The sequence below is a fragment of the Choristoneura fumiferana genome, chromosome 5 (genome assembly GCF_025370935.1).
Source record: "Choristoneura fumiferana chromosome 5, NRCan_CFum_1, whole genome shotgun sequence".
Taxonomy (NCBI): Eukaryota; Metazoa; Arthropoda; class Insecta; order Lepidoptera; family Tortricidae; genus Choristoneura; species Choristoneura fumiferana.
In genome coordinates, this window is record NC_133476.1 from 7214495 (window position 1) to 7238724 (window position 24230).

Below are 24230 nucleotides of genomic sequence, written 5' to 3' on the forward strand. Positions count from 1 at the left end.
ACTTTTAGCAATTTTAGGTTTTAAGATTGACAAAAACGGTACAATAGTTACAGGTTGCTAGCCTGTCGCCTACGGTATACCTTAACCTATATCCTCAGTCGCCTCTTACGACATCCACGGAAGAAATGGAGAGGTGTAATTCTAACCCGACAACAAAATTATGAATGACCGTGACCACCAGACAATGTGCCTATAGGTTTCCACCCGTTCCCGTGTTCAATTTTTTTTTTTTACAATTAACACCAATTGACCTAGTCCCAAAGTAAGCTTAGCAAAGCTTGTGTTATGGGTACTAAGCAACGGATAAATATAATTATATAGATAGATACATACTTAAATCCAGCCATCTGGTCGTCAAAATTAACTATTAATATGTTGGTATACCTAGTCATATGTAATCAAGCAAAAACAAGCAAACCAATTGAATTTTTATATCAGTACTCTTCATAGCGAGCTCAATATGCCATGCAAGAAATCTGCTTTAAATCTATCGTTGCATTGTAACTATATACATTTTTATGACTACCACTGTTTCAACACAACACACGTCATGCTACAACCTTTACTATATCTCGCATTTATAACTTCGAGTTGGAGTTACCGCACTTCAGCATGCTTTCGAGAATACGAGGAGTTTTCCATGTGCACCTGGCGATGTCCTCCGACGTGTCTTAATATGAAGATGTTGGGGGCGGGTGGGGTGCGCTGCCCCCTGCCGTGGGAGTGCGGCGTCGGCTGCCGGTGCAAGGCCGGTTTTCTGAGGGACGAGCACTCTAAGAAGTGCGTCTTGGTTCGCAACTGTCCAGGTAACAATAAGATATTGCTGTGGAGTGTGCTTCTGTAAGTTTTTTTTGCAACTGAAATGAAAGCGGGAAAAAAACTTGCCAGCCCTTATTTTTAACCCCCGACGCAAAAAGCGGGGCGTTATAAGTTTGAGCGCTATGGGTGTCTGTGTGTCTGTATGTGTGTGTGTCTCTGTGTCTGTCTGTGGCACCGTAGCTCTTTAAACGGATGGACTGACGTGTTTCAATCTCAATCAGAATTCATCCTCAAAGCAACACAACCGTTCACCATCACCACCGGTACCAGATGTTAGTCGGGTTTGTGATTTGTGTGTGTTCTTACAGTGTGGAGGTGGAGGAGTTCCATGAACACACATTTCGTTGCACAGTCGTAGCTATCATAAGGTCGCATGTGAGCAAAATAATTGTTTTTAGTTCATATTGATATGGACCTCCGCAAAGTATCGCCTGATTTAATAAATTATTTAATGTAGATGCGTTTATAGCTTTGCATGTATCGTTAACGTTCTCTCTGATGATCACCACTCATATATAAAAAAACCGGATCACGTTTTAAATCGAGTTAATCACGACATGTTTCTGACTAATTCGTAGCCATTCTTAACGGAGCAACGCGACTCGGCGGGTGAAATGACTAGGTACGAATTAGCCGAAACCTGTCGAGCCAAACTCGATTTAAGACGTGAGTTATCCGGTATTTTCATTAAATATGAGTGAGCCTCACGGTACTTTCTGAGGTGGTTTCATTGTCAATGATCACCTCTGAGGGCCTACTCCGAAGTTCGAAAATCGAAGTTCGTATCGTATCGTCCCTCTCGCTCTCGTATTAAACATATAGTACCTGTGCTGTGATAAGTGTCATAGGAACCGAACGACACGAACTTCGATTTTCCCTGCTGGTCAAAAACACCGGAAATACTAAAACCAGTGTAGATTTTTACAAAGTTTACTCAACGATCAGAAATTTTGTAAGCCGCTCCCTAGATTCTGCTTTTGTATCGTAGATACCCATTACATACAGTGTGGGGCCCAGAACCGGGGATAATATTAAAAACTGAGGCTATATAGATCACCGGTAATTCGATCATTAGGGTCCCACTTAATTAAAATCAAAACTTAACATTTGTTTTTTTTCTAACAAAAAAACATAAATTCAATGTACCTACGCCATCCTAGAACCCAACTGACGTCGCCTGTCACGCTACAAATATCAAACATTTTGCTTTTCATTGCTTCTTCGAATAAATTTTTAAGTGTAATAAAAAAAAACAATTATTTTTAAAAGTCGTTGAACTAATGTTGTTCAGTTTGACGAGTACGATCTATGTTTGAATTATTTGCCCGTGTTACAGGCCACATCCGGTATTTCTTAGAGATGTTTACATTGCCTACGTAATCTTAGTTGACGTCATAACAATACACAAGTTAGTACTTTATTTAGGTTATGAAATGTTATTTCGAAGTATGGTCACCTTTTGCCGAGAATTTTGCGCCTTTTTATCATTTTATTAACGGTAGATGTTAAATTGACGTCATAAGTTATCGTAACGGTTATGCAAGCCGCTCATATTATCATTTATCACTTATCACCATATAATCTGTATTTGGGTCAAAGAACGTTTGAGTAGGTACCTACCTACCCACTGTAAGAATTGACGTAGTTTATTCAACTGTAACAAAATCACAACGGTAAGCTATTTATCATTATCATACTGATCAAATAATATTGCTGTTACCGAAATTAAGAATGAGCAATGGTCATCATCATGATCATGTCAGCCGAAAGACGTCCACTGCTGGATATAGGCCTCCCCCGAATGAATTTTGGTGTTGAGGAAAATTTTATTTGAATGTTGAAATCTTGTCAATGTATTCACCTGGCTATTGATCCTTCCTGTGATTTAATATAGATCATGATATAATTAAGAAAATATACTTAAGAAAACTTGTGAATCGTAACTTTTATGGATAGGTAGGTACTATAGATAGGTAGATCTTGTAATAGGTAGGGGTTATTGTTATAGCCATGGTAATGATAGACTAGTGGTTTGACCTAGGCCTCTCAAGCAGAGGATCGTGGGTTCAAACCCGGGCTCGCATCTCTGAGTTTTTCTAAATTCATGTGCGAAATTACATTCGAAATTTACCACGAGCTTTCATCGCGAGGTAACCTGCAATAACCTGCGAAGCAATTCAATGGTGTGTGTGTATGTAAAGTTCCTAATCCGCACTGGGCGCGCGTGGGAACTACGGCCCAAACCCTCACTCTGAAAGGTCTGTCCCCAGCAGTGGGGCGTATATAGGCTGGGATGATGATGATGATGATGATGATAATGGTGATGATATAAGTAAGCCGAGACTACCGATTTAGGTACTGTTTGTTTTTGAAGTTTTCTATCTAATACCTTGAAGAAAATAAGTCCCTAATAGTTTAGGGGAGGCCTTTGTCCAGCAGTGGACGTCCTACGTCGAAAATAAAAATTAAGAAAATTGCGAAGAAAATTACAAAATTTTAGTAAACTTAACGTCTATGTACAAATAATACGAGCAAATAATTAAAACATCGATCGTACTCGTCAAACTGAACAAATAATAGTCTTTAGATTTTCCCTTTTTCATACACCACCCTAGAACCCAACTGTCGTGTCGCTTGTCACCCTGCAAATAAACATTTTGCTTTAAATTGCATTTTCGAATAGACTTTAAAAACCAATTATTTTTAAAAGTAGCTTAACTAATGTTGTTCACTTTGACGAACTGAGTACGAACTAATATTTGTTATTTACTCGTATTACAGGCCATACCCGGCAAAAAGTAACCTAGCACGTGTAAAAAGTAAAAAAGACACCTGAGACATGAGGCGAGATTTGGGTTTTTTTATGCAACTTTAATGAAATTCACCAAGTAGGTATATGTAACGCAAAATTCTTAAATGTCAATATAATTGCTAGGCTTATTACTTTACCCGTGGAAAGCCGCGAGCAAAGGCTGTTTTGTACAAATTTTAGCTCTATCTAATACCTACATTTCTAGACCTACAGCCCTTTGACAGACAAACGAACAAAAGGGACAGCATAGGGAGAGTAATTAGGGCTCCATTGTCATCCTTTGAGTTCGGTACCCAATTTTTTTTGTGTAAATGTTACTTAATTTGATAAAAGATCACTTTAAATTTTCTGAAATTTCTGATTCAGTTAAAGAATGACAAGATGACATAAAACTCAAGATTTGTTAAATTATTTTACGATGAATTATCATTTAAATTCAAAGAAAGCTAAGTAGGTTTTGCTTGTTATGAAATAACTCACGTTTCGGCCTTGCCAGCAATATTGCAATGCAGATTATTTAAATGCCATAGTACGGTAAAAGCGATTCAGGTCAAGTAATTAAATGTAGGTTGTTTTCTATGGTTTCAAAGAACAAATTATAATTATAGTGATTTGCGATTTGTGATAATGAAACTATGAAGGTACAGTCAAGTGCTAAGATGCCGAACACGGCACGGATATGTATATCTACACGACTTTATGCACCTAATATTAAGGTCGTGTATCCATATACTAGTTTTATAAATGCGAATGTGTGTGTGTTTGTATGTTTGTGTGTATATTTGTCCGGCTTTGTTTGTGTATTTTTTGCATAGAGATAGTTTAGGGGCCGGAGAGTGACATAGGATACTTTTATCCCTGAAAAATGCACAGTTCCAGATCGAAAAGCGCGCGATAACCGAACTCCACGCGGGCGAAGCCGCGGACAAAAGCTAGTTTATACATATTTTTGTATTTATGGCCGTGTCGATATCTATTTGCACATGACTGTACGAGTAACGGCACCAGGAAATGTTAAATGTCGATTATTATGATAGCGTAGAAAAAACATCGTATGGAGACTTGCATTCATGCAACGCCCCTAAGGCTGCGTTTCCACCAGAGATGTACGAGATGTAATAGAAACGCTTCATTTACCTTCCTCGCACAGCACTGCTCTGGTGGAGACAGCTGAGCGAAACGAGGCAAGTACCTAAATGAAACGTTTCTATTGGTTCGTGAAAAACATATCCCTCTGGATGAATCGCTGCCTAATAATTCCGTTGTTGTCTTATTACCTTGCCAGCCGGAACATCTTTTATATATTAACTAGCGTTTACCCGCGGCTTCGCACGCGTAAATCATTAGATACATCAGTTGAATTGAAATTCCGGGATTTTATTAAATTCTCGTGGGAATTCCCTAAAATTACATCGTGGTTTTTCATTAACGTTAAATTAAAACACCCATGCCAAATTTCATGACCCTAAGCCTAGCGGTTATTAGTTCGAGATTTTATCCCTATCCCGTGGGAACATCGGGATAAAAAGTAGCCTATGTGTTTTTTTTATGTATGTAAACTCTTTATTGTATAAGAAAAGAAACAAAACACAATTGACAAGCTTTGAGATACTTGAATATACATATATATTTTGATACTTTTTTGTATGAATAATACGAATAATGAATGTATTTAAGTATGTATTTATCTTTATAAGTATGTTTATCCGTTGCCTAGTATCCATAGTACAAACTTTGCTTAGTTCGGGACTAGGTCAATTGGTGTCAAGTGTCCCATGATATTTATTATTTATTATTATACTAGTGTTTACCCGCGGCTTCGCACACGTAAATCATTAGGTCCAGCAGCTGAATTGTCATTCCGAGATTTTTAAAAATTCCCGTGGTAATTTCTGAAAATTAAATCGTTGCTTTCATTTACGTTACATTAAAAACAATCATGGTCAAATTTTATGACTCTAAGCCCAGCAGTTGTTGTTTCAAGATTTTATCCCTATCCCGTGGGAATATCGAAATAAAACGTATCCTATGTTTTAATCCAGGTTATAAACTAACTTTTTGCCAAATTTCATCCAAATGCGTCCAGCTGTTTCAACGTGAAGAAGTAACAAACATATCGAAAATACAAACTGAGACATGGATGCACAGAAAAACCAGAAAAAGAGACCAGCGCTGGGAATCGAACCCAGGTCCTCAGCAATCCGTGCTGCGTGCTATAACCCCTACACCACCGCTGGACAGGAATCTAGACACGATTTTTCCTATGCATACATATCTCAGATTGCTTATTTCTACTACTCCAAAAACCAATCATAGTAACAAACATCACTCACTCACTCACTCACAAACTTTCACATTTATAATATTAGTAGGAAGGATTACAGACATTTACCGCGGTTTCGCACACCGTAATTCTTTAGAACCGCCAGTCGAATTGAAATTCCGTCATCTTATTTAATTCCCATGGAAAGTCCCAAAATCACATCGTAGATTTCATTAAGGTTGTAAAAAAAAATATCTTGACTAAAGTCTAAACCCATAAACTCTAGTAATATTATGTTTATGTCTAAACCAGCAGTTGAAATTTCAAGATTTTATCCCGATGCCGTGGGAATGTACATAAGGGAATAAGTAGCGTGTGTGTTATTTTACACGTTCAGCTAGCTACATAAAAAAAAACAACCAAATGTAACGATACCCTTAGATAGGTCTTTTCAAATTATTGTGGTTTTCTAAAGACGTTTTTCGATACAGTAATCCTTGTGCACGGAAATTTACACGGAAAACTATAACGGCTATAGTTGAGAATTAGTAGGTACTTTTATTGTATCTACCTACTTGGAAAATTTCGCACACAATACAAAATTCTTTATTTTTCGTAACGGCTACGAAACTTAACTTCGACGTATTCCTTATTAGTAATACGTATAGTTCAAATCGATTTATTTTTATTTTATTTTTCATACAAGTATGAAATGACCAGCCGATGCGATCCGGACTCGCACACCGAGATTTCCGTACAAATTTGTAGGTATGATTATATGTATGAATTTTGCCTTTGCCCGCGACTCGCTCGCGTGGAATTCGGTTATCGCGCGCTGTTTCTTCGGGAACTCTGCATTTTCCAAGTACCTATAATATAGGCGTGAGTCACACGGAAATTTGTTGTCACGTACTCGTGTAATTATTTGCCTATGATAACGGTTTATGGTGGCCTAAGAAACAAATTGGTTGACTACAGTATACTTTTCTGCCTACTTAATTTGCAAGGACTTCTATAATTGCCAAGAGTTCTTTAATTTTGCTCTCCAATAGGTATCAGGTGTCAACAAATCTTTCTCCCATATACCTATGTGTCACTGCTGGGCCCATACCTTGTCTCTAAATGAGAGGGCTTGGGCTGAGTTCTAAGCCATGCCCAGTGCGGATCTGGAACAATGGCCTTTACTCAGCCATACCATCGTTTTCCAGGTGTGTGCAGGTTTCCTTATGACAATTTCCTGCTAATGCAAGCTCATGGTAAACTTTTAAATGTAATTAATTATAATAAAGGAATGTTGTAATGTAACCTCATTTTAAGGGTTCCGTTTTTGCCATTTTGGCTCCGGATTATAGTTTCGCCATGTCTGTCTGTCTGTCTGCCTGTCTGTCGGTCCGCGGCTTTGCTCAGGGACTATCAATGCTAGAAAGCTGTAATTTTGCACGGATACATAAATAAACTATGCCGACAAAATGATACAAATAAAAATTAAAAAAAAAATATATGCTACGTCCCATAGACGTAAAGTGGGGGTATTTTTTTTTCTCATCTAACCCTATAGTATGGGGTATCGTTGGATAGGTCTTTTAAAACCATTAGGGGGTTACTAAAACGAACGACGACGAACGGTGGGTGGAAAATTTTGAAAAAAAATCTGGATGGTAGTGTATATCAAACATTCAAGGAAAACTATAACGGCTAAGTTTGCTTGAGAATTATTAGTAGTTTATGAGTAAATAGCAGCCTAAGGTATAAAATATACCTACACTTGGAAGATTCCGTATAAAATACTAAATCCTTAGAAAAATATTACTTATTTTTTTCGTAATGGCTACGGAACCCTATTTTGGGCGTGTCCGACACGCTCTTGGCCGGTTTTACATAATATTTTAATAGTTCTATCTGTAATTTTGAACATGAAATAAAAATAATAATAATAATATTTTTTTAATATGAGTTTTATCTGTAATGTAGAGGTACTTACTGCAACTTATTTTATTAACCCCCGACGCAAAAGAGGGGTGTTATAAGTTTCACTGCTATGTGTGTCTGTGTGCCTGTCTGTGGCACCGTAGCTCTTAAACGGGTGAATCGATTTGAATGCGGTTTTTTTCTTTGAAAGCAGGTTTTCTAGCGATGGTTCTCAGGCATGTTTTTGTTCATCCTTGTTACAGATTTTAATATGATTTAAATAAAAGGAATAACCTACTTGCATGTGGGTACAGCAGTAACCACGGCTTCAATACGAAAATAATTCGTTTTACGTTATACCAATTTTCGAAAATAAAAAAATAAAATTCGACTCGCACAGATTCAATTTCGAATGAGGTCGATGCTCCCAAACTTTGGAAGCGCAGGTCGCTTATTCGGACCTGGAACAGTTGTTTTGCCAGCAACTTAACTCGTTTCGCCTATGACAACGGTTTCGGTGGCCCACCGCAGAATGTAAACTGCCTACTTCGAGACTTCGTATTGCAAAAAAGTTTGAAATAGGTACGTTAACAAAATATAATTGTCACAGCGCCATATTTCTAAAATCTCTGAAAAGCGCAACGGGGCAACGCCTTTAGCGTGGTTTTGGCGTGTGCAGTGACTTCCTGTAATGCAATCTGTTTTTGTAATTATTATTAAAAGTGTTGTAACTAACTATTTTAAGGGTTCCCGTCCATTTTGGCACTTATGCTCCTCATGCGTGACTTTGGTCCGGGCTTTACAGGGCCTGCTAGAAAGCTGTAATTTTGCGATAATATATTACGCCGTATATAGTTACCAAAAATTATATGCTACATAGCATTGGGACCTATACTATGGGCTATGGATAGCAAAACCGCATATTGCTGGACGGTAAAGTGGCGTTCTCTAAACTACAGATGGTATCATTTAAGAACCCTAATACTAAGGAGAACGAAGATGAAAACCAGTGTACTTCAAAATCAAGAAACGGAAACGGCTAAGTTTTTATGTCTTTATAAAAATCGCTGGGCGGTTTTAAATTACGAACCGCTGCTCAAGGTTATGTTCGCCGGAGCTACGGTGGACGTGTAACATCTCGCGCAAATACATAATATAATAATACTGTCTTTTTGCGTATGAGTTAAAAAGTGGAATGTATAGGTTGTTTATTTTGTTACTCTGTAAAAGAGGACTGTGCAGCCTTTTTTATTGCCTGTGGCAACGTAGTTTAAACGCAGTCTGGTTGGCACACTACGGTGAAAGCGGTTTTCTAACGCGGCGATATGTTATGCTGCATTACTTTTTGCTATGAGATAAAAAAAGAAAAACGTGCATGTGGGTCACTCGATGGCAAGTAATCACCGCTGCCCATACGAAAATACTTCGTTACGTTATACCTATGTATACGAAAATATTTAATTTAAATTACTCCACATATTCAATTTCGATTGAGGTCGATGCTAGAAACGTTTTACGCGTAGTTAGCTTATTCGTACCGGAACGTTGTTTTGCCTGCAACTTAAATAATTTCGTGTATGCATAAACTCGGCCACCGCAGAATGCAATCTAAGGAGTTCGAATTCGATTGCAAAATGTATAAATATTGTCGAATGCTGAAATGTGATCACAGTAGTTGAACATCTCGAAAATGCAGGTCGTGCTAGCGTGTGTTCTGTCCCTGGTCGCGGCTGCCGTGGCGGCGCCTTATAACAACGGGATGTTCTTGCGCCGTCCACGCTCCCACGGGTACGGGGGTTATATATCGCCCTGCGCAAGCGCTGGTGCGATACACGCCGTCCATAGTTACCACCAACCGTCTGCATACCAGCTCGGACCGATACAAGGCTACGGAGCACCGCACTATGGCGGCTACGGCGTTCCTCACTACAGAGCGGACGAATTTGAAGAAAATACTGGAGACGAAGCTGAAACCATGAACTTCTCAGAAACGGAACCAGCAGAAAGCGCGCCTATGGCTCGCTACGTGTCTCTGGGCGGTGGTGGTTACGAAGCCGCTGCTGGAGGTTATGGCGCCGGCGTTGGTGGTTACTCCGGGCACGCTCTGTCGCCGATTGCACAAGCAGCGTCTCCTGGTGCTGTGGGCGTGTTCCCAGGTGCGAACGTACGTGGTTGCAACGTGCCACTGCTCCTCAGTTGTTCGCCCAACATTGTGGCTGGACACCTAGTTAAATCGCAGTATGGTTCACACTACGCGCCTGCTTACGGAGCGGGTACCGCGGCGATATCTGCTGGTGCTGGAGCATACCGGGAAGATGAAGCCCACCCAGATGTGGTCCAAGGCGAGCACAGCGAGCACGCCGAGCATAAGACGACGGTGCATGACGCTGCCGCCACCCCCGACGACAGCAGGGCTCAGTGACTCTAGCTTTAGATCAGAATTATCTACATGTGTAATTGTTGTTATTCTAGGTAATAAATGATAATTACAAAATTTTTCTTTTTTTCTTTCAATCAATCATCAATCATCCCAGCCTATATACGTCCCACTGCTGGGCACAGGCCTCCTCTCAGAACAAGAGGGCTTGGGCTATAGTTCCCACGCGGGCCCATTGCGGATTGGGAACTTCGCACGCACCATTGAATTGCTTCGCAGGTTTGTGCAGGTTTCCTCACGATGTTTTCCTTCACCGCAAAGCTCGTGGTAAATTTCAAATGTAATTCCGCACATGAATTTCGAAAAACTCAGAGGTGCGAGCCGGGGTTTGAACCCACGACCCTCTGTTTGAGAGGCGATAGGTCAAACCACTAGGCCACCACGGCTTTTTTGCTTTTTTTCTTTACCAGTACAAATTTATTTCTAATTAATAATTGAGTAAAGAGAGGAATGCAAAAACTAACTTATCTTAAACTAAAAAATCTGTAGGTACTCAATATGTCACCCAGATTACTGTCATTGGGTAGGGTGCTCATAAGGCTTCGCTGCGTTTTCGCCTTGTATGGCGATAGCAATAAATTGATACGATGTCCGAGAAAAGAGCCAGCTGGTTTAACTCAATCGTTAACTTTTTACCTGGTATTCCAAATTACCTTACCTGTCTACTTACTATAGTTTAGTAAAGTTAGACTAAAGTTGCTGTTAATGGCACAGCACAATGCGAGTGTCATTGTGGGGTAATACACAATATTTTGTTCATATAAGCATAGCTCGGACAGGTCACCGCAAACCAACCACAACACGGTAATGGAACAAGATTAATAGAGTCGTATTATGTGCAGTATTATTTAATAATTATATTTTTCAATTTTTATAATGGTTGCCTAAAATTGACCATACCCACTTATTTTATTAACCGTTTCTAATTTCATCATTTTAAAATATTTAGAAACAACCATAAGTAAGTAATTTTACTAATTTAAATTGTCACAAAACTGTTTCAGGAATGCCATTTTGACAAAACTATGGCAGACACATTATGCAACTAAAAAAGATCAAATTAGGTATGTTACATTACGATAATATCCACTTTAGATAATCATAACATAATCTTAGGTATTACGACTCTATTTAATCTTGTTCTATTTCCATACCTATGTACAGTCATGTATAAAGATATGGACACGGGCAAAGTTAAAAAATATGTACCTATACACGACTGTATGTACTTATAACATTAAGGTCGTGTATACATATTTTTGTAACTGGCCGTGTCGATATCGATATATTTGCTATGACCTGTCCAAGCTATAGATATTGGTACGTACCTACACTTACCTACACAATCTATCTCCTCTCTTGAGGAAATCTAAACAGTATTTTATTTTAGGGTTTCAGTGCTAAAGGGTGATAAACGGAACCCTAACTACTGTCGCTTCACTGTCTTTTTTGTTAATTTTTGTTCACGATTTTTAGTGTAAAAGATCTGATATTAACTGCTCGTCACCTTTTACGAAAAATTGCTTTTTCCGATGCAGAGACGTTCATTATTGAGGAGTCCTGGTGCTTCATCACCCGTTCCATTTCACCATATACATTACGACGAGCTTAAATTGCTTAGCAACTGCGGTAAAGTAATTTAAATTCAACCCGTGAAGTACTTGTTATTGAGTAGTCGCTCCGTTGGTCAAATGTGGTCTTCATCATCAGTTCCAATTCACCAAATGATGATTTTCAAGAGCAAATGCACGTGTACCACTACGAGTACTACCTACTAAATATATCGAAATTACCATAGGTGTCCCTACAATATTTGAAGAGTTCCCTCGATTTCCTTAGGATCCAATATCAGATCCTGATTTGGTGCTTATGGGACCTAATTGTAAATCAGTTTAAAAAAATATACCTCGTTGAGTTTCTTGCCGGATTCTTCTCAACAGAGGTTTTTGGTAGTTTTTTTTGACATTCATAAGTGCTTGTTTTAGCCTAAATTGAATAAAGATATTTTGACTTTGACTTTGATTTTGACTTTGAAAATTGAAAGCATTCCTAGACGAACAATAAAACAATATTTGAAATCGGTTCATAAATGACGGAGTTCTGAGGTAACAAGAATTGATTTTGAAGTCGGTTAAAAATAAGACAAGCATAAAGCATGATTAAGAAGCTATCTGTGGTTGGGTACTCGATATCAGTATGTACCTATATCTATGCTATTCTTATTTGTATTATTCTTATTTTTTATTTATGTTGATACAATTACTATAAAAGAATTTAAACAAAAAGTAAAACCGACCCAAAAAAAATAAAAAAATAACAAAAAATTTAACCGACTACAAACTCCTTGAAAATATTATTCTAGGTACCTACTAGCTCGAAGTCGGTGCCTCAGCACGAGCCAGCAGGAATGGAACAATATTCGTCTACCTCACCTACATACTATGGGTTTCAATCCATCCTGCTGGGTCGTGCTAAGTCACCGACTTCGAGCTAGTAGGTACCTACCATGAAAAATATTTTCACGGGATTTTTAGTCGGCTCAATTTTTAAATTTTTAATTTTTTGGAGTCGGTTTAACTTTTTTGTTAAAATTTTTCTTTATTTCTCACTTTTTAGTAATTTGTAGCCGAAGTACATCTCACATCGATTCCATTAAGCCCAAACACGGCTTAGTTACGTTGTTTTATAACAGTGCCCTTAGTGTTAGTTTTCGGTTACAAAATACGTCTCGATCGCGTTCGCGTTAAAATCTCAATTTGTATGACGTATTCGTACAGCGCCTCTAGCGGAACGTTTGCGATGTTCGTGTTTCCATACAACTTGAGATTTTACGCGAACGCAATCCGTATTTTGTAACCGAAAACTTACACTAGGGGTACAGAGTTCCGTTGCCTACCTTCCGGCTTCAGCATCAGATCAGTTCGAAAGAATCATTAACTTAAAGCTCCTTCTTAGCCACTTATCTAGGTATATTAATCATGATCGTTTATAGACGAGTAGACGATTACATTACTTCATCTTTGACGAGTTCCATTGGTCATCCACGGTCTTCTTCATCAGGTTCAGTTTACCAAATGATACTTTCTGAATTATCTTAATGCTAAAAATGACAAAATCGCCATAGCTTGCCCTCGATTTCCCTAGGATCCTAGGATCATCAGATCTTGACTTGGTGACAATGGGACCACCTTAGAAGAATACCCTTTCGATTAAAAAAATAATTTTGAAAATCGGTCCACAATTGACTGAGTAATCAGTGAACATACATAAAAAAAAAATACAAACATTGGAACATAGAACCTCCTCCTTTTTTTTGAAGTCAGTAGTCAGGGACTATAGCTGTTATTTTGCACGAATATATATGTAAAATATGCCGAGAAAAAGGTACAATAATAAAATAAAAAAATATATATTTTTAGGGTACCTCCCATAGACGTAAAATTGGGGTGATTTTTTTTCCTCATCCAACCATTAAACGGGTTTGCTAAGACGATTTTTCGATTCAGTGATTTGTTTGCGAAATATTCAACTAAAGTGCAAATTTTCATTAAAATCGAGCGTCTCCCCCCCACTCTAAACCGGTGGGTGGAAAAATTTGTAAAAATTTAGGATGGTATATAGTAAGTATATCAAACTTTCAAGGAAAACTGTAACGGCTAAGTTTGCTTGAGAATTATTAGTAGTTTAAGAGTAAATAGCAGCTTAAGGTATAAAATATACCTAAACTTGAAAGATTCCGTATACAATACGAAATCCTTAGAAAAATATTACTTAATTTTTTCGTAATGGCTACGGAACCCTATCTTGGGCGTGTCCGACACGCTCTTGGCCGGTTTTTAATAACAACGATATATATTTTCACGTTAATTAGGTTCACGTTAAAGATGTACTGAAATCACTTGACCAGTTTTTAAAAACATTTCGAGGAAATAGGGATATTTTTACAATGACTGAGTTGTGGTTCGATTGCCTTAGATAAACTCAAACAGCTTGCTTATTTTTTGGCATAAAATAAGATTGTGTGTGGACCATTTTCATGACGAAAAGTTACGTTCTTAGTCTACGTGGTCTTAGTTCTATGCTTTTTCCGCATAGAAGGTGGCGCCATTGTATTTATTCCAGTTTGTATATGGACCATTTCGCCGATGCGATTTTATTATATCTGTGTCTGGTTGGAAATAGTTATTTGTGCAACAAGAGAGCAAAGTTGTTTTTTGTTGCGAGTGTTGATTTTGAATCCCGAGTAAGCGAAGGATTCTATAATTGAATCACGAGCGGCAGCGAGTGATTCTAGGTTAGAATCCTGAAAGCAGCAAGGGATTCAAATACACGAGATGCAAAAAAACTTTGGTCTCGTGTGACACATACAATTTTTCACCTCAGCAGCGAGAACATAATTTAAATGTAACATAAGAATAAAACCACATATACCTACCTGTTTACAAAACAAACACAATTTTTAAATAGAATCCGATTATTAAGAAAGAAATATAATAATCACATTTAAAACCATAAAAAAGTGTCGAGTAGATCTACTATACAAATCTCATACTCATAACATGCATTGTAAGAACTTCTTGTACTAATGTCACACTTATTTTTTAATACTGCAAAAAGCCTCATCTTGGGGTCATTAAAAAGGTTGAACAATAAACGTATATTTTTATAAATGTTATTAAACCTTTAATTATGTATTTTATTAAGATTTACAAATTAAATTATATTTACATAAACATAAATAGATTTGATAAAAATTCATTCAATTTAACAAATAATTATTCCAACTGTAGAGGCAGTATACGGAATTCTTTTATAAAAAAAAACAAGAGAAGCGGCTTTCGTGCAACGAGGTTGCATACTTTATTAAAAGATCGGGAAAATTTACATTTTGGAAATATTTCGTTGTCATGTAATTTATTAGGTATCGATATATTTTTAATACCAAAAATTTAATTTAAGATTGTAATCATCACATTTGATCTTATCTCTCGCTTTTTTCGTGTTGAAGTGAAATGACAGATCAAAGTAAGGTTAAAATCCTCTTTGGTTCAAATATTTGGAATTCAGTGAGTAGACCCAACACTGTACTCAGCATTTAAAAAAATAATTAAAAAGTTACTTTGTCTCACGGAGTGAGCAAAATGCGATTTTAAATAGCAAAACCTGCCTGTTTGAGGTGCTGAGGTGAAAAAATACTTACCGCGAAAACTTAGAAATTGTTATAGAGCGTAAATCATAAACGATTCAAATAAATTGATTATTCTCACAATGTCGTCAAGTGATAGTGAAAATTATGATGTCGAACAAAGAGCAAAAGACATAATTGATAATCTTTTGCCGCCGAAATTTATTTAAAAACTTATGAAAGTTTTATGGACTGGAGGAATAAGAAACGCATTACTTAATTCTTTCACAGAAAGCGTTTTCTCGCATTCGAAGTGAAATTTTAAGACTGCCAGTAGTTAGGTACTTTTTTTTCTTATTGTGTGCTGATATGGCCCTAAATTACATGCGGAAGGCAATGACTCACGCACGTTAAAACTTCGTCACTTAGGTACCTACGTGCTCCAACGAAGATAAAATTTAACTCTCACGAACGTGCCTTAAATTGCTCAAATCTACAATAACACTGATAATCAATATCTGACACTCGCTTGGTAGGTAACTATCCTATATAAATAGTCCATCTTATTTTACATCATCACACTGTCACTCACCAATCTCATCAACAATGAAGATCGCCATCGCTATCGCTGTGTTTATCGGTTCATCGGCGTTTGGTGCGCCAACCGAGGACCTTTTGAGAACAAGAAAGTCAGCACCATACAGCGGAGTACAGTCTTATGGCGGTGCTGCATCCTACGGCTCAGCGTCGTACGGACCGCCCTGCTCCGGTGCCCCTCTAGCCCCCATCGCGCTCTATCTGGCCCCTCCAACCGCCCCGCACTACAGGGAAGAAGACCTCCACGGAGAGACCTCCGAGCACGCGCGCACCTACGAGGCTCCCAGTTATGGCGCGTCGGCGAGCATCCTTGCCCCTTCACCCAGTGGTGCCGTGGGCTACTTCCCCAACGCCAAAATTGGCGGTTGTGGTGTTCCACTTCTCCTAAGCTGCGCTCCGAACGTTGTTGCTGGTCACCTGGCCCACGCTCACTCGTATTCAGCTCCTTCGTACAAGCAGAATGAGAACCAGGAGGAAACCACGGAGCTGAGGGAAAATATGGAAAAATCCTGGTCGGATGCGGAAAGGGCCAGCCACCCCGTTCACCACCATCACCTGATCGTGAATGAGAATCACGAAGTAGCTGAGCACCAAAAAGATTTTCCGGTTTAACGTTCAAGAAGGTTAAATATTCAAGAGTAAAAGAGTAGCTAACGGCTTTAAAGGTAGTGAATATATGATTGAAAATGGTATTGATAGGTAACTTATTGATTTTGTAATTATTTATTTTTTCTATGCAATAAAAGATTTTAAAATATCCATTTATTTTAATAAGTTTCCAGTAGGTATATGTGCATCTTATTCCAGAATACGAACCTCCTAGGCTGGAATTTTGTATACCTATAAATTGCTACGCGCAGGTATGTAGATTTCTTCGGGATGTTTTTGAACATGTACAAAATTTTCCTTGAAATTCAACATGGTCCAAATTTCAAGTCAAATTTTGTTAACCAACTTATTCAAAACCCAATAGGTGCGAGCCTGATATCTTCCAATCAAAAACCCTTCGTTTAGGGAGAGAGAGTTAAAATCAAACCATTTTACTCCCTTTTCATTTGACCAAAAATATTTATACAGTCGAATATCGAACAAACTGATTCATAATATACATCTATAACCTTATAACTTATATAACCTTTTAATAATCAATTTCACTATGATTTCCTTGACAAAATTATGCAATGTCAACATTACATAAGTAGCACAAATGTTTCACCCTGGTACAGATTCAGTTTATTCGACTATACGTCGTTCGTAATAAAAATATGATGCTGTTTGCACTTACGGTCAGTTCACACCGAGACATAGCGTCACGTCGCGTATTGGTGTAAACCGACCCTTTCCTATCTGGGAATACGGTCTGCAGCAATAATAACTTATCAAAGTTATCAACATAGGTCGCAATCGAACTAGCAAATCTGTAGCAGTTGTACGTCAGGGTTGTCACTAAGTAAGTACATCGAACAAATGAAAATTAATTGTTATTTAAATCATACAATTTATTATATATCTGTATATAAATAAAAATGAACCGCCAAAATGAATTTACGCGCGTAACTTTCGAACGACGGCACCGAATTGGATAATTATTTTTTTGTTGCATTCGTTATTGTCAGGACAAGGTTAGTGCTAAAAAAAAAAGACAATTTTAGTCTAAAACGACCGTATAATATTTTGTTAGTTGTTTTTCAAGCACACCAATATTATCAAGCAATAAAGATTCCATATTAATATTTGAATGAAATATGGAAAATACGTGATTTCATAACCAAAATGATAGACACATTGAAATGCATTTAGCATTGACATTGACATGTTAATTTATTTTCTTTGATAGAAAATTAAACAAGTTTAAATCAAAAGAGGGTCAGTAAGGTTATCATTAAATTGTATTAATAATACGTACAGTAAAGTAGGTAAGTAAGTACATGATTCATCATACTCGCCAACCCTAACATAAAACTGTCATATGCTACGGTTTTGCTACCTCTGTTGCGAGGTATTATGCTTATCAAATAAATAAAAATTAAAAAAAACTTAATGTTCAATTGCCAACATTCTTGACCAATTCTTGACCATTTGTGAACCTATCACAACATGAAAAGGCAATTTACACAACTACTTTTGCAGTTGGCGGTAGGTACGTTCAGATATTTTTTTCTGGCGGCTGTACCGAAGTATATATTATTATGAAACGATAAACATCAAACTTTGTAGTAAGAAATTTACTCAGCTGAACTTCGAATGTCGCAATTGAATGCTATTTGCAATTCCGCACTTTTACATACCTACCTACCTATATATATGTATGTGATTTTACATTCACTGCCTTTATTTAGCTACAACGGGTATAATTCTTACATAAAAATATTTAGATAAATTAAATTAGAAATCTTGGCAAAATTTGGCGAGTAGATAGTATGATGAACATTGAGAATATAAATAGGCCACTTTTTATTTCGGATTTCTGCATTCAAAGACGCTGGGTGGTTAAGTAGTACCTAAACTGAAAATTTTCGACACTTTTTAATTTTTTCTTTTTAATGTTTTATTTAAGTCTTCTTTTCTTAAGTTTTTTATATTGTACCGTTTTTTGCCCAAATAAACATTAAACATTTTTAAATATTATTTTTGCAAAAAGAGTTTTAATTTTAAAACGACGTACCTATTGGTTAGTAGGTATTGTTTTGTTTTGTTTTCGATAAATGTATTTCGGTACCTACAGGTAGGTACAGTGGACGTAAAAGATTTCCGGAGTTTAATCTTATTTTAATAAATTATCTGACTAGCTAAATTAATATTAAATTTTAATGTATTTTTTAACCCCCGACGCAAAAAGAGGGGTGTTATAGGTTTGACCGCTGTGTGTCTGTGTGTATGTCTGTGGCACCGTAGCTCTTAAACGGGTGGACCGATTTGAATGCGTTTTTTTTTCAAATCAGGTATTTTAGCGATGGTTCTTAGACATGTTTTATCAAAATCGGTTCAGCCTTTTTTGAGATATTGAACTTTGAATTGACAATGTCGGGGGTTTTCTAACTTTTTGTTGGTAAGGTTATATAATTACCTACACTAGGGGCACAAATATAAAATTGCATGTCTAGAAATTGCAAATTTTAGCGAAATTGTTACAGCCGTTTCCGGAACCCGAAATAAATTCCTAGATAAATATTTGTATAAGTAAATATTTTTTTCGTTTAAAGGTATTAGGTATACACAATATTTACAATAAAATTAATCATTAAAAGTTGTTTACACAAAAATAAATTAATAATTATAATGGTGTTCTAACGAACGAACGAACTATGGTGGTTATCATAACGAATACTTAGGCGACCGAGCTTTACTTTGTGCTTACAGAATCGAAAAACGCATTATCCTAGCTAGACACGAGACCTAAGTAGTAGGTAAAATCGTTTTTCCCACCAAAAAGCCTTATATGCCCAATTTTATCGGAGCCCTTGTGTCTTTTTTGTTGAAAATATACACAGAAAATTATTTAAATTTGTTTAAGCAGTATGTGTGTTATTCTTTTAAAAGGGTTGGCGATTAAAATACAGAAAAACGTGGTCTGGCGTGCCAGTAAGTTTGTATAAATACTCGTAGTATAATAGTTATATGCATTAGTAAGTAAGAGATAGTCAAATCAAATCAAATCATTTATTCAGTAAATAGGCCGCAATGGGCACTTTTAGACGTCATTTTTTAAACTACCATCGCTTTCGGAAAGACCATCATTGCCAAGAAGAATGCGCCGCAAGAAACTTGGCAGAAAGGCATTTTTCAAAATAAAATAATTACTAATAAAATTCTTAAAAACTAAAGTATACAATTAAAGAATAAAATTAAAAAATAATAATAATAGTAATACACGGATATATGGGGTCCATAAGTTACAAAATTAAACACTAACTATATCTACGTTCAGTGGAAGTGTAGAATGCTTCCACCGTCATAAATTAAATAATAATAATAATTTAATTCTGAAATACCTATACATTTCAGGTCAAGTAACCATTAAGCTTTTGGATTCCGAAGGCAAGCTCACGTCTGCCGCCTCCAAAGTTAGCTCACACGCACTCATGTCATGCTCTGAAAGCAGAGCGGTACCGAGGGCATGGTTTGCTTCCGTTCCCATAAGCTCTATGGGATTGTCTTGGGAACTTCGACGTCGCGAGCCTGTGACTAGAAATTAAACTAGAAATATACAAGTTTAAAAATCCATAAGCTTAACAATATAAGTACAGCCTTCAAATATAGCAAGGGGATGTATAAAGTCCCTGAGTTAATAATACAATTCCTAATCTAAATAATTCAGAGATATACATAGTAGTCTCTAAATGTCAAAGTAAACTAATAAAATTATAGAAAATACTTCGATAAAACACGAGTTGGACTACTACTACTACTACTACATTTTTTTACTTGGAAATAAACGTAGTTAATAACAGTTATTGAGAAAAACGATCAGTACTAAACTTGATTAAAAACCAAGAAACCGACTTCCGCTGTTTATACAGGGTGGCCCATTTAGATCGGTCAGTATGGGAAAGTCTGAAACTATAAGACATACTAAAACAAAGATCTGTTCTTAGGTACCATGCCATCGATTTTAATAACAAGAAAAACTGCATTCGTACATTAAATTGTACTCAACTCTGGAATCGAACCCGGAAGTTTTGAAAAACAAAACTTACATTATTAAAGAATATGAAAACAATCCATTTTATTCATTCTAGATATCATATTTCAAAGTAACAATTATTGCTTATGATTATGACCCACACTATCGATATCCAAATAGAAATAATGTGTTTTTTTTTTAAAACAACCTGAGGCCGTATTGCCTAACGTTACTGACGCTCGCGATCGCAATCAAATGACAGATTTCCAATACAAAAACTGTCACTTTATTGCGATCGCGAACGTCAGAAACGTTAGACATGGCCTCTGGTTCGATTCCCGTACTGATAACAAGTTTTTTTTTAAATGTTAGAATGCAGTTTTTCTTGTTACTAAAATCGATGACATGGTTCCTAAGAACAGATCTTCGTATGTATTATAGTTTCAGACTTTACCATACTGACCGATCTAAATGGACCACCTGTACCTATGTAAATATTGGCTATTGTAAGTATTTTTATGAATTAAATTGTTATAAGGAAAAATATGTATTATTCCTGAAATTATCTATCAATACTTGAAATACGTGATAGTCATAATGTTTCAAATGTATTCTTAGAACGTGAATCGATGACACGGTCGGTCGTATTGAACACGCCGCCTCAGCACAACCCGCACGCGTCATCGCTAACGGCACGTACTGCTGTACTTACCTGCGTTGGGAAGGGGTACAGCTAAACATTTAATGAATTTAGTATAAATGCTCCAGTAGATCACACTTAGCATCACACAACGATAGCACACAATGAAGACCTTAGTTGTGCTATCTGCTCTGGCGGCAATCGCCATAGCAGGCCCGACCATCCCGATCGACGAAACAACCGACTTCGATGTCACCAAAATCGGGAAACGGTCACCGACCCTGCACAAGGGTTACGGTCATATCGTCGCGCCCATCCACCCCGTGCCCGTGGTCCACCACACCTACGTGCAGCCCGTGATACCGCACCACCTTGGACTGAAGAAGCCGCTGATCTTCAATCATCATCACGGACACCTTGGACACCATGGACACGTATTCCGTAGCGAAGACGAAGAAGTCGAAGCCCATTCAGCTGAATCCAAGGAAACTAAGAACAAGTGTATGAAGGAGATGGAAGCCAAGTGTGATGATGAAATCATTGCTAAGTCCAGCGAGCTCACTGACGGCGTCCAAATAGACGACAGCGAGGATGACATATCAGAGAGTGAAGTAGCACAGAGCTTGCAAATGGCTAAAGAAGCTGTTAACGCCTTGCAAAAGAAGCTGCAAAGAGCTGAACAGAATTCAAGAATGACTCAATGGAAACAAGGTGATTTTGAATCTGACGTCAAATTGCAGAGAGAGGTTGAGACCGCTAAACAAGCTCTGGATCAAATGCAACTTAACTTCGGAAACTTGGAATCAATGAACGTGCAAATGCACGCAAGCGCATTCAAGGAAGCAGATGTGCCAAAAACACATTTGGAGTTAACCAAGTCAGAGGAGGAAAGAATAGCTCAATGGAAAGATGCCATTGAAAATATCGAGATGAACGTAGAATTGGTAAAGAATATAGAAGACAGTTTTCAAAACACACAGCACATCGAAATGAAATCTGCTGCTCTTGAAAACAGTTCATTCCACAAACAGGCGAGGAGTGAAAATCAACCATCATCTCTTGCTGTTGCAACACATGCAGAACAGAGTGGTTTCAGCAAAGATGCCACTGAAATGAGAATAGACGGCAAATCGGCAGATAGTACATCTAGCTGGAAGGCACATGGAAAGTCCGCTAACATCGAGTCATCTAATTTAAAAACTGACTTGGAATCATCAGCTTCGACATTGAGTGAATCAACCGCAGCTCTTCACAGCACAAATGAGCATAAAGAGCAATCTGTGAGAAATGAGCAAGGTCAATCGTTTGGAAGAAGACAAAAGGAAATTCATAGCGGTCAAGGCAGCCACGGATTAGTTCAATCACAAACAAATCTTGGCATTTCTCACAATCAACATCAACTATCATCTTCTCAGAATCATCAGCAATTATCATCTTCTCACAATCATAATCAGTTATCTTCTTCTCACAACGCGAGGCAGCTGGCTCTTGGTCACGGAAATATTCAAAATTTCAAAGATGATCATTCCATGATTGCGACTGAAGCCAAAATGGGTGACAAACAGATGTCCTCTCAATTGGTTAAAACGACAAAATCAAGCGAAGGCTCAGAACTTAATGTGGATCATGAAAAGATTGGTCCTACTATCGATACCACTAATTTGATGAAATCCGCTGATCACCAAATTCAAGCCAAAGTAATTGATAATTCCGAAAACCTAGAAAAAAGTTCATTAAAAAATGAAGCATCTAAATTTGAGAACTCTACTTTGAAACACGAGGAAATAGAAGCCAAGAGCTCTCACTTCGACAACTCCGAAGCAAGCAGAATTCCGTCCATCGATACTTCGCTAAGCTCCAATGATCAAGGTAAAAGTGCCGAACATGAAAAGTTGATGAAGTTATCTGATCAAATGGTTGGTCAAAGTCAACAGTCTGAAGTGGCTGCTGCGCTGCAGCATATGCCGTCTGGTCAGTTGGAGAAATCAAAACAGTTGCACTCATTCAGTGTTCACGGCAAGTCAGCAGATGGTGTAAGTGACAGTGCCTCCTTGCAGATTAGTCCCAATGGATTGCACTCTGGTTTCAAGTCATCCCTGGATGTGCCGAAATCTAAGTCATGGAAGGATGCCTCGTTTCATGCTTCATCAAGAGGAGCATACGGATCTGGCTTGTCATTAGGCGGTGGTTACGGAGCTAGTAGTTACGGTGCTAGTGGTTATGGGGCTGGTGCCACCTCCGGTGCAGGTGCAGTAGGTGTGTTCCCGAATGCCCATGTGGGTAATTGTGCCATCCCTCTGCTGCTGAGCTGCTCACCCAACGTAGCAGCCGGTCATCTGGCTAAATCTCACTCTTCATACTCCGCGCCAAGCTACGCGTCACAGAGTTACCGCAACACCGAAACCACAAACACGCATTCAAAGCGGGACATCACGAAAATCGGCAGTCCAACCAAAGTGAAGCGGACACCTATCAGGAACTTAAAACAAAAATCTATTTTGATTACTGATAGGCTGTAACGAGGGAGATAAAAAATATCTTGGTATCAACAAGTGATAACGATAAATGGTTTTGTAATAATTTTCTCTGTAGAGTAGGCATTTTAGTTACTTAAATTATTTATTTTTTATATGAATCAATCGAAATGTAACAACGATCACAATTAGGCAATAAAGCTTTTTAAAAATATAAATGTGATTATTTCTTTAATGAACAAACTGTTCACTATACTTACTAATCAATATCATGCTTAATTAGGTACCTAATTGTTGTGGAATAGCATAAAGATTTCAAATAAAATCTCATGAACAAGATAAGTAAAATCTTGAAGTCTACTTTTTACCCGACTGCAAAGAAGCAGGGTTATGTGTTTGACCCGTAGGTATGTACCTATGTAGGTATGTATGCTAAAAGCTAATAATTAGGCCATCCTAAATATACGGGATGTGGCCGAGCAAAAAATTAAAACATAGATCATACTCGTCAAACTGAACAACATTAGTTCA

At 37.6% G+C, this 24230-nt stretch overlaps 3 protein-coding genes across 3 annotated transcripts in view; all 3 read left to right on the forward strand.

Moving 5' to 3' along the window:
• Positions 1-532: 532 nt before the first annotated feature.
• The window catches only part of LOC141428019 (uncharacterized), a 28194-nt gene continuing 4496 nt past the window's right edge, over positions 533-24230 (forward strand). The window contains exon 1 of the mRNA XM_074087698.1: positions 533-806. Within this exon, the coding sequence (XP_073943799.1) occupies positions 551-806 (256 nt within the window). The 5' untranslated portion in view covers positions 533-550. The remainder of the gene's footprint in view (positions 807-24230) is intronic.
• LOC141428018 (uncharacterized) lies at positions 9452-10298 on the forward strand. The gene has a single exon (XM_074087697.1). The coding sequence runs from the start codon at positions 9493-9495 to the stop codon at positions 10222-10224; it is 732 nt and encodes a 243-aa protein (XP_073943798.1). The 5' UTR covers positions 9452-9492; the 3' UTR covers positions 10225-10298.
• LOC141428014 (uncharacterized) lies at positions 21353-23917 on the forward strand. Its single transcript, XM_074087692.1, has one exon. The coding sequence runs from the start codon at positions 21390-21392 to the stop codon at positions 23742-23744; it is 2355 nt and encodes a 784-aa protein (XP_073943793.1). The 5' UTR covers positions 21353-21389; the 3' UTR covers positions 23745-23917.

Excerpts from the sequence above, each read along its gene's own strand:
- LOC141428018 (XM_074087697.1), top strand. The coding sequence starts at position 9,493 with ATGCAGGTCGTGCTAGCGTGTGTTCTGTCCCTGGTCGCGGCTGCCGTG.
- LOC141428014 (XM_074087692.1), top strand. The coding sequence starts at position 21,390 with ATGAAGACCTTAGTTGTGCTATCTGCTCTGGCGGCAATCGCCATAGCA.